General features: G+C 41.1%; 1 protein-coding gene across 2 annotated transcripts in view; it reads left to right on the top strand.

The window, feature by feature from the left end:
* The first annotated feature begins 7,735 nt into the window (after window positions 1–7,735).
* aak1a (AP2 associated kinase 1a) overlaps window positions 7,736–12,353 on the top strand; it is a 39,885-nt gene continuing 35,267 nt past the window's right edge. For both annotated transcript variants that reach the window (XM_083784908.1, XM_083784907.1), the window contains exon 1: window positions 7,736–8,540. In XM_083784908.1, the coding sequence (XP_083641034.1) occupies window positions 8,372–8,540 (169 nt within the window). In that variant the 5' untranslated portion in view covers window positions 7,736–8,371. The remainder of the gene's footprint in view (window positions 8,541–12,353) is intronic.

Raw genomic sequence — 12,353 nt, 5'->3', positions numbered from 1 at the left:
TTATGATCTGGATATTTGTAGAACCAATTATGATAATTACCCTGGCTAGCATACATGTTTGTTGTTTTGACCCTAGTTATTCACAGTTATCTAAATATGCTATTATTTTGTTTCTTCCATAATAAACACTATAGGTGTGTGTGTGTGTGTGTGTGTGTGTGTGTGTGTGTGTGTGTGTGTGTGTGTGTGTGTGTGTGTGTGTGTGTGTGTGTGTGTGTGTGTGTGTGTGTGTGTGTGTGTGCGTGTGCGTGTGCGTGAATAGAACTATAGTGCATAACATAAACACTGTGGAGAGAATCCCACAAGAATTGTCATTTATCACCAATGTTCAGAGAGAACCTTTTGGAACAGTTTAATGCTTCAATTACCAGTACACGTTACCTCATCATGTTTGAAAGAATGTATACATACCTAAACATTAGTTGTGGCAGAATAAATGTCCTGTGATCTACACAAATAATCATGGCGATATACATCAAACTGTGGACTGGGTCTGAGAACATAATAGTCTTCGTCTAAAATGTCCATTAACTGCCATGCTGTTTCATAATGCAGGAAGTATGTACTTCCTGCATTATTGTGTTTTTTATACAGACTTTTACAGTCTGTATTTATAGTCCAGTGAAATATTTGTTTCTTCAAAAACTGTACAATGTCTACACAAATGCATCTCTGGGATCTATTCCATAACCCATTCTGACCTGAGATCAGATTCATACGAGGTTTCCGCCGGACACACAATGGTCTGATGAACCCATTCTGACCTGAGATCAGATTCTAAAAATGTCAGTCGCTCTTCGATTTTTCAAAAATAGCAGACCTACAAGCTCGTATCGTGCCACCGAGTGGCGCGATATGAGCTTGTAGATCTGCTATTTTTAAATAGCTAAAGCATAACATGATGCTGACACCAAAATGGGTGCCCGGTCAGAATGGGATAAAGTGTCTTGGAAATAAATTGAAGGATTACAATTCTGTTCTGTTGATAAAAAGAAAAACCTTCAAATGATAGGCTACTGAAAATGAAGACATGTATGACTCATGTCAAGAGCCATAAGTGAGCTAGTTTAATGAGGAAATAGTGACCTCTTTAGGACAAATGCATAATATGCATTTCATCATTTTGTCTATATTGTAGACAAAATACACCAATCAAGGTTTTGTTTTCTTAACTTGGTATGTAACCACACTTAACGTTGTAAAATGTCTCATCTGAATAGTAAAAATAAAGCATTGCTGTAAAGTTTGACGATGATTGAACTGTAATACTATAATTTTTATGATAATTATTTAAACATTTCTTCCAAATGTCTAATTATTTTTATAAGATGTGCCTTCCACTTAAATCTGTCAAAGAAACAATATCCTGACCCTGAAAAAACCCTTTCCACTATTTTATTTTAGAGGCAAATCACAACATTCATTTTATGAAGTTAAATTAATTAACACTTGACCAGAGACCCGATGCTATGTGTTTCGTTCAACATGCATTGATGGGAGATCATGGTACATGAACTCACAGATGGATAGGGATGGAGGGTAAAAGGGGATGAGATGGAGAAGGGGAGGGGATGGAGAGTAAAAGATGATGGATAGGAGATGGGAGGAGGAGAGGAGAGCTTGGTGAGCCATGGGGACCTCCAGCAGCCTATGGCCTATAGCAGCTGACTACAAGCTTTGCCTAATCTTAAATGTACAATAGAGAGGGTGTCATGAGAACAACTGAGAGATTGTTCCACAGTTGAAGAGTTTCATGGTTAAAGGCTCTGCCTCCCATTCTGGTTGATTGAACTTGATTGAAATTTGTATTCGTGGTTTGCAGAATGGGTACATTACAACGAAGGTACAGATCAATACAAAACTGCTACGAGGATAAAAACCAGGAAAAGCAATAAGACTTGTTTACATCAGGGTCCTCCATTTTCAATTCATCTTAACATTTAAAGACATACAGATATACACATCTACTGTATGCAAAAAGAAAAAAGAATCACACCCGTGTGAAGTGAGGGGCGCTCTTATCATTGTACATCATGACGTAAAATAGACCCCTTTGAGAGCGGTTTTGAAGGAGTATGTGTCCGGGTAGCTCAGTCGGTAGAGCTCTCGCCATTGGACCACAAGTTCATAGGTTCAATCACGGGCACTGCCAACTCAGTGTATGAGTAGCGCGGCTTGGAGGCAGCAAGTCATGACTTGTGCGGGAAGTAGGCTACTCGGAGCTGATGGTAAGTGTGGCGCTCCACCTCAGCAATCCATCTCCCAGGGGAGATGGATTATAAGCCACTCGTCCACTCCCAGCCTACTTCTAGGGATTCACATTTCTTAACGGATGTTGGTAGGGGCGTTACACACTTTAGTGGCACAGGAACGAAGAGTTTAACCCCTTGTTTGAGCTGAATCTGGGTTGAACGTGGTTTGTGGTACTCCCTCTGGTGTTGTGATCGTGGACTTCGTTGACATTAAGGAAGTATTTTGATACTGGGTATATCTTAGTGGTGTAGCAAAATGTATAGACCAAGCTCATACTATTGATATATTCTACTCTGATATTATATTCTTTCTTTCTAGGAAACACAACTAAACCAGCATACTGGAAGTGCACTGGTGTTCTTCTAGCAGGCTTATACAAGGATGTGGGTCTGCCTGAACTGTATAGGTAATAATAATAAAAACAGTAGATAATAATGAGTTGCAATATTCCAGCCTGGAAGTAACACATGCAGAGGAAAAATGCAGACTACCAAATTCCTTAGGGTGGCACTAGAGGCCAAGATAATTCCATTGATTCCAGAATAGGAATAGTTTCTGGTTTAGGGCCAAGCACAATCATTGCAGTATTTTCTGAGTTTAGTAGGTTATCATTGTTTTTTTAATATAATCCTTCTACCCTAATAGACAGGGGGTACACAAGCACATGGCCGTTTATCCGTACTCCTTCTCCTACCAAACCACACTGTTAGCACACATCTCTCTATGCAAAAATAAATCTGCACGCTCCCAGAATCCAGCTGCACTACATTGCATCCACGCAACTGTCATATTTACTGTACAAATATTACTTTTGTCACACACACTGTTATTGTGCAACATTTCGCTGTGATGCAAATTACATCACAACTTTCTCGTTCCCCGGCACCTCCCCTTTTCACTGCACACACACACACACACACACACACACACACACACACGCACGTGCGCACACACATACACAGGGCACAGCAGCACGGTACAGCACAGTATGCTACAGTACAGTACTGTACAGTATGGTAAGGCACAGCACAGCATAGTACAGTATGGAACAGTACAGTATGGGAAAGTATTGTACAGTACAGTATTGTACAGTACCGTATAGTACAGTATGGCACAGTTATGATACAGTACGGTACATTATGGTACCGAACCATACAGTACAGTACAGTACAGTACAGTACAGTACAGTACAGTACAGTACAGTACAGTACAGTACAGTACAGTACAGTACAGTACAGTACAGCTATTTTTGACTGGCCACCAACAATGCATAGGGCTTCAATTATATGCTGTATATATCCATCTTAAACCACAGCCACTGTCCATCGTAGTCTGCAGACCCCCATTTGAAAATATATGCCAAAGACCCTTATAACAGAAGATTTTTACAGTAGTGATTTTCAACCATTTTCATTTCAAGGACCCCCAGTTTGATATGCAACAGGCTATGGACTGAGACCCCAATGTATATTGTTTTTTTTTTGTGACCAACTTTTCTTTTTTTTTTTTTTTAAAGAACCCCGGGTTAGCACAGACATTACAGGAGAGGGAAACAACAATGGTGTAAACGTATAACATAATACATGTTTCTTTTTCTAACAAAACAAATATGATAGAAACCAAAACAAAACGTGGCAATGATGTTGAAACAGACAAACATGAATGGGTCAGACTTTGTTTACAGGAGTACAAGTATTGGACCTAACGGAGTCCTGATTTAACCTTCTGTGCCGCTGTGAGTAGGGCTTGGATGGAATCTGTCCTTGCTCCCTGTGCTCGAGCACTGGAAGCCTCCAAACTCAAGACGTCATAGTAGGATAGCTTCCAACGGTGGATACTGAGGTTATAGGGCGGTTTCCATCTCATTACCAGCATCTTTTTTGCAGCTGTTAAACCGGCAAATAGCACTCTCTTCTTGTGAAGTGTTGGCTTAGAGATGAATCGTCATTTAGCAACAGAATGTGTGGTAAACACGGTATGTTTGTCTCGACTAATATCGGACAGAAATAATGCTACCTTTGCCCAAAAGGCTAATACTCCTGGGCATTCCCACATCATGTGTAAGAATGTTCCGATGGGTTTTAGCGGACATAGTGAGCATAGAGGACTTTGTAGTATTTTAATTTGGCAGAGTTTCCTGGGTGTAGAATACAATCTTAAAATCAATTTGTATGTATATTTTAAAAGCAATGTTAATTTGTTACAGACCCATAAGGGTCCATTTGGTTCCAAATTATCATTTAGCTGGGGACCCCCTGGACCACTCTTAAGAATCGGTGACTCAGAGGTAGGCCTAAACAAACATAACATTTATATGTTGGCTATTCAAAGAATTGCAGATATACAATTTATTGTACATTGCTTTTTTTTTAACATTATTTTTTTTGGAAACTAAGAAGTAGTTTTGGAAGTGTGTTCAACCTTATCAGGTGTATAGAGGAATCTATATGTTGAAAACTATTTTGACTGGCATGCATAGGGCTTCAATTATATATATATATATATATATATATATATATATATTAACAAGTGAGAAGTTGTACCCAACACATGGCAAGAAACCCAAAGCCACAAGAGCTACGTCGCTATTGCAACACCCACAACACCATCTTACACATTACACTCACACACACTCACACGGGCAGTGACATCACATAGTTACCCTTCGCAGTGTTGCAACGCTATCTCCTCCTATCGCGCCCATCGACCACACTCAACACCACCCGCCAACAAATGTTCATTGCAGTGCCACCAAAGATGCCTCCCGTCCACACTCACGGCGGCAATGCATTTGTTTACTACAAACATTATCGCCCCAAGCACCCACACCCCCGGAACACTGTTGCCCTTTCACCACGCTAAATTCGCCAGGTCTATGCAAGTGAGCACAAATTACATGTGAGAAAATTCATTCACAAGCCCACAAATGCCATTCAACACACACTACGACTCGTTTACAATTCGCGAACCTGGCAACTACTACTCCGTCTTTTAATTGGCTACTAGCTCTCAGCCTGTGCTGCTCTGATCTCCGAGTCTCCCTGACAGTCCTGTCCACTGTCCGGACTCCGCAGGAGAAAAAAACGAGGAAGGAGAGGAACTTTCGCCTCACGATTTTGCTTATTCCTTCTAAATCTCTGTATATAAAATATCACTCTCTCAGCGAATCTCTTAGTTACATTAACATAGTTTTTTGACAGTTTTTGGTTTGTGCCAAACTATTACAATTACACCGTTCAAATTCGCCATTTCGCCTGCCATCCATACTGCCGAGTACATTTGATTGCGCGCACACACACACACGCACACGCACGCCTGGAAGCCACGATCTCTCTCTCGCCACGCCACGCACGCACGCACGCACACACACACACACACACACACACACACACACACACACACACACACACACAGGAATAGCCGTGCAGCCTATACACGGCGGTAGCGAGACAGGACGTTATAATCTTGAGTTTCATTAAATAACTGTCTTTCTCTGCACGCGCACGTGCGCACACAACATTATTCAAGTGAAATGCGTAACGCCAATATTGGGCTAATATAGGCTACCAATATGTAGGTAGCCTACAGGGATTTACCCACGGAATGAATATATATTAGAGCTGGGACTCGATTAAAAAAATTAATCTAATTAATCAGAGGCTTTGCGATTAATTAATCTAGATTAATCGCATTTTAATCGCATATCATTATTTGACCCGAGAACAGAGAAAGCAATTTTTTCAAATGGATTTTGGTATACTAGTGAATCAATGAATAGTGAATACATAAGTTTAAGCAATAAAACATTGTTTTTGTAGTAATAGGGGTAATAATTCTTTATTGAATAAAGAATTATAGCCTTTTAAATCCTATTTCCAATCCACGGGGACAAGCAAAGTGATCTCAGCGGCTTCCCCCCAGTCTGGTGAACTGTCTGTCTGCGGTTTCTGGTGGTGTTAGTGTCTGAAGAGGACACGGACACTTGGTGCGCAGGTCCGTCTGAAAACTGTCCAGTGACAACGTTCCGCGGTGAAAAGAATAGTGCGATTAAAATGCGTTAATTTTTTTAATGCATTAATTTTTCTGTAGTTAATTAATCGCAATAAATCGCAATTAGTCCCGGCCCTAATATATATATATATAATCATCTATACCAGGGCTGCCCACACTTTTTTTTTACTTCAGAGCTACTTTCAAAACGACCAGCTCATACCCACCAAATAAAGCTATCATCCCATTGCTGAAAATAGTTACAAAATGTAATTGAGGAGCCTTTCATAGGCTACATACAGTGGTGTCCCATTCGTCTGTACCAGGCTGACTTCTATAGGTTTTGAAAGGTACCTTTCATTTTTTTATTCTTTATTTACCCAGGGAAGTAGCTCATTTTTAGCAACGCCCTGCACATCGAAACACACACACACACACACACACACACACACACACACACACACACACACACACACACACACACACACACACACACACAAAATGTCATGTCAAAGGTACCTCTGGACGCCACACCTCTGATGGGTGGGGTTTAGTCTTAAGGGGTGTGTTTCTTTCACCCACTGTGTAATGGACGGTAGGTGGCAGTAGTACAGAGGCCAGAGAACTATAACACAAACGCACATGGAATGGGAAATAGAAGGGGGGAAATGGAAATGGTAGGGTTTTCATTTTTGGTATTTCACTTTGCTACTGATGATTGTACGCAACAACATATATTGCATTGTGTGTTTGAGCTGACAGGCCCTTTTTGATGTCAATCAATCAAGTCATCTCAGGTCATCTCAAGCGGCAGATGCAAAAATCGTTTTTTATATTAAAATTATATATATTTTTAGGGCCATGTCATGTGGTCTAACTGCAAAGCCTTTGTGATCTATACTGGTAGATCCTGATCTACCTTTTGGGCACTGCTTAACGTCAGATCAGCGGTTTTGTCGGCCAGCGCCAAAAATGCTCCCCGACAGCATAATCGGAGGAAATACCGGGCAGTGTGTATGAGCCATAACGTGTTGACTACACTACACTACACTAATAAGGACATATAATAACAACTAATAACCCATCCGTTACTACATGTGGAGTCAACTCCCGCAATTTCCTTCTTCCCATAGTGCGCGGCAACGTAACTCTGGGATGAGCGGCCGCGAAATTCTAGTATATATATATATATATATATATCTCGATATATCTATATAGATATATATAGCTATATATAGTGATATAGTGAGACTCTGAGAGTGAGTGACTGATTGATTACTAGTGATATTGAATGTTTACCAAACAATTTGCAGCAGTTGGTTGCCTGACAACCAAATCCAATCACGAAGCCATTATCCGTCCGGGCTATGGGATACTGGCTCTTCCTTTGACCAATTAGATCAAGCGAAATCACACAGGACTAGGCAGCGTCTTGAACGGCGCAAGAGGCCAGGGTAGCAACGACTTGGAAAGCACAATTCACATTACAAGTTGTAACATTAGCTCGCTGTCCAGCCTAGCTGCAGCTTGCAGGGGGACGTACGGGAGATTCACAAATATTGTGCTATCAAACAAACGATTCGCCAACCAGGGTGGAATAATTAATTGGCATTCCGCGCGGAGGAACCCAGAGGAGATGAGTAATAAGCTGCATGTAACCCTAAGGAACTGCCTGTCTGTCAGTTTAACATCAACTGACAGCTGTCATCGTACGTAGCTAGTTAGCTTAGCCAGAGGCTAACTAGCATCTTCTGTCCCTCACACTGGCTAACTAGCTGCTTCTCCTGTCGTTTGAGTCGGCGGCCACTTCCTTCCGCATGGACATTATCTTATTCATCTTATCAACTGTGCATTTTGCTTGACTTGACTATAGCATACTGTCCTTTAGGAAACATCATGAGTTAAAGGTTAGGCGACGTTTAGTCAGAAGGTTGCTCGGAATATCTTGAGATCCAGCTAAGCATTTTAGCTGGAAGCTAGCTGTTTTCATTCAATTATTTCCAGCGTTAGCATAGCCATCCCTGCTCACAGTAGCAACAGCAGCGAGCTGTGGCTACTGTCCAGGATTGATCGTTGCTTACAAGGGTACTATTATACTGAACATTGACTGGGGGCGAGATAGACGAGAATGAAGAAATTCTTTGATTCCCGTCGGGAGCTGAGCTCCGGGCCTGGTTCTGGAGTCAGTGGAGGAGGAGGAGGAGGTTGCAGCTCCTCCAGCAGCGGTGGCAGCTTCATTGGACGGCTCTTCACCATTGGACGGTATCAAGTCACCATCGAGGAGATTATTGCTGAAGGTGAATTATAGCTTCATGTTACATTATATAGGTAGTATAGGTTCCCGTCACGCATGAAGCCATTTTTAGCCGTGGTACAGTTAAGGACTTTTTGGGATATTTGGGGGAGAGAGCAGATTATAATGCGACCAACTCTGTGCCACCAGGGCTAAGCCAAGTTCCTGCTCGATGCGCGATGGGCAAATGTCCAAAGCTATACGACATGGCAACAAAGATAACCACAACACTGACTGAGACTTAGCCCTTCTTAAATAGATAGATACACCTATGATGGTTTTACTTTCTTGATGGAAAAAGGTTTTTGACATGGTCAAGTCCTTGGTCAAGTCCATAATACTGTTGTAGTTTCCTGGAGCTGCTGTGGTATGGATCATTTCACTCAGCTGTTGACCAGCTGTCTCTGTATCCCTCCCTGGCATGTAAGTTAAACCTCTCATGCTATGGACATACAGTAACCAAAATATTTTACTATAAGTCTAGCGTGTTCTTAAATAGCTCTAGGTAAAGCACATTTCATGCTGTGTATACGGTGTCAGTACTGTACTGTTGAGTTTGTTGCTGTTTCTGTTTCTGATTCCATTATTTCACTTAACAGGCAGCTAGCCTCCAAGGCAGGGAGGGGAGGGACATGTATGACTTCATTGCCAGCTTGGCTGTAATGAATCCAAACCATGCTGAGTCATTAATCTTGAAAAGGCTGATAATGGGAATGAAATTTTCCATTTGTGTCCTTTTTTTTCCAGTCAGATCACCTTCTGGCTAAATGAAACTTTCATATTATTGATGGCCTCTTCACTTTAAAGGTTTTATGACATTCATTTTCATTTTTTATTTTAGGTTTTATGACCTCAATTACACCCAAAAAACCTGAACGTTGAACATTCAGTGGATTTTCTTTGGTCTGAAGTTTTCTTTGGGGTTTTTTGGGCCTTTTGAGCTACAATGAAAACAGGCAACACAGTGAAACAGTGACATCTGCTGGCAAATCCCATTGACCTATATGGGATTTGCAGTAAGTGATGTCACTTACTGCCGGCAAATCAGAGCACCTGTTTGAGCCAGAAAACCCCAGATCACAGAAAATCTACTGAATGTTAAAAGTTCATGTTTTTTGGGTGCAATTGAGATTAGAAAACCTAAAAAAAACCAAGAACAATTCCAAAACCTTTTTTTTAATGTCACAATCCCTTTAATAGTCTGACTTTAACAGACACCAAGAGCACAGACCCAGTTTCAATCAAAGGTTTCCAACAGCGGTACAATGGGATGTCAATAAGGAAGTCAAGGAAGGAAGAGAGAATTTCAAGCTGCCAAAACGGTCAAACACAGATAAAAAATACTTCTGCGCCAAAGGAGAATTCGCAGTGGTTTCCGTTGTCTCCTATAGCTCCTATAATGCTTCTTTTGGACATTCTGACCCGCATCAGGTAACCGCAGCAAAGACTTTTCCGAAGTTATTTATGTCTGTGTACCATGTAGCAGGTTAGCGCTGGGACAGGACCCTATGGGTAAAGTTATCCAAATGGCAGAAACTTTACGTACCATTGGGTTCTAGAACCCTCGCGGGGCTAACTGCCAGACTGGATTACCAGCCAAGGTGGCTGGACCGCTGAGCCACGGCCCAGGCCAGACTGTCATTACTGTGTTCCTAACATTTGTTGTTTAATATAATATATATAATATAAGAGAAGAGATTACCCACATATCTTTCATCACAAAGCTTGTCTGTCAGTGAGCTAAGGACAGTGGTTACTAAATAATGGATGGGCAGAGTGATTAATTCATCAGTACTATAGATGGGCACCATCTGTTGAGGCACACCATGCTTCTACTTATATGAATGGAGTCTCCATCTATACTGTCTGTACTCTCACTTCCTGCCTTGTATACTGTATAGTATACAGATACCCTGGCCTGAGTGGTGAAAGTTGTTCATTTCTATTTAATCTATCATCTGAGATGGTAGCAGCTGGTTTATAGCCTATACCCCCACCCCCCACCCACCCACCCACCCCCAATAGTTCAGTTGGGCCTTTAATTATATTTACACATATAATTTATATCATATGTATACATTTACCTACATGCATTGAAATGCACAATACTGTGTATCTAATATATTTGTAGTTCACATGGATTGGGCTTGTTGGCAAGATTTTGGTTCAATACAATGTAGCACCAGATTGTTTCCCTAAATGTGCATGTTTCATATAACATTGTAGTTTTGGAATGTTATTCTGTGGATCATATTTTCTTGCACTGGCAGTGCAAGAGACTCATTCCTGTCTCAGTCCTGTTTGCTCAGATGGTTTTGGTTGTAGTCTAGTCTCTGTGCAACTGTGCATTGCTTTCGATCTACTATTCAGTGGTTCCCAAACTGTGGTGCGCGGGGGGTGTGCGACATGAAAAGGCTAATGGTGGTGCTATGGTTTTATTTTAAATGTATTAACATATTGATATGCCAATATATGGCAAGTATATGCAGAATATAGCCTATGCTGGAATGCTGGATATATATGCCATATTCAGGTTGCATATATGTGGATAAATAGGACATAGTAACTATGTTATATACACTACTACAGTATTTGGAAATGGTGTTGGTTCTTCTCAGAAACTGGCTTCTGTATGTTATTTGTGATCTCTGTGAACTGTGTCTGCCGATAAGGCTATGTTCCATGTGTACAGTGTGAGAGCTTGAGTGTCATAGTTCTGTAGCTTACAGTATCAATGTACAATGTAGGCTTCATGCTTTGGAATCAATTTAATCTTGTAATTAATAGAGCCCGGCTGATATATCAGTCTGGGTAACATCATTTGACTTGTTGACAACACCTGTATCGGCAGTTATGCAGCCAATGTGTCATGTAAAAGAAAAATCTAAATTGCATTGGACCCAAACATCTGTGGCAGAATGTCAAACTTAAATAATAATTACTTCAACAAGATGAAAATAGATTCCAAAGCATATTGTAATTAGACAGGTGAGTGTTGCTTAGACATTTGTGATTTGTTCTTGCTGCTTGATGTCAGAGGATTTTCAGTGACGTGACTTTCTTTCCTCACTATCAACAAGATAGGGTTTCTTCTCGCCGTCTACAATTACTGCTGGTAACATTATCCAACCCTGGAGCTATATGGGTGGCATTGTAGAGGGAGGATATCTGCCCAGTTCCTGCAGAAAGACTTTCTCAACTTGATTTTAGTGACCACACAAGACAAATATTTCAAGTTCACTGTTTTATCCTGGGGGAACAAACAGCTCACTTGTCAAGTTAGTCTCACTTGTAAAAAACAACAAAAAATGACAACATCATGGACATGGACTTTTCTATTTATGACCTAGACCGAAGCTAAAACAGGATAACCCATGACATGTTAATCGTAGTTGTTGAGATGGGGGCATTTCCTGATGTCAGTGCAGCTGCAGCATGGTCTAGTTTTGTAGTGTCCATGAATGTAAACAGTGTAGTACTAGTAGCCATGTGGAGTACTAAGGCCTGCATGGCTGTTACATATTTCCATTGTGCTGATGCCAAGATGCCAATGTTGTACCATTCGCCGTTCTTCTCATAACAACCTCTGAAGGTGTACTACTAGTCTACTATTCTCATATACATTTGCCTGTGTCAGTAATAGTATGTATTAGCTGAGCTCGAGTGGTATTATCCTGGCAGGCTACTGCATCAAGTGGCAATGGCTATTTGTAGCTCCACTTACTGTTGTTCAGATCTTCTGTCCAGTCGGTGGGAGCATAGGCCACTGCTGGATGCTGCTTAAGAAGGCGTAATCCTTCTACCGTAATTTCTTACA

Source organism: Protomyctophum parallelum (genome assembly GCF_964188405.1).
Source record: "Protomyctophum parallelum genome assembly, chromosome: 15".
Classification (NCBI taxonomy): Eukaryota; Metazoa; Chordata; class Actinopteri; order Myctophiformes; family Myctophidae; genus Protomyctophum; species Protomyctophum parallelum.
This window is presented reverse-complemented; position numbering and strand designations above follow the sequence as displayed.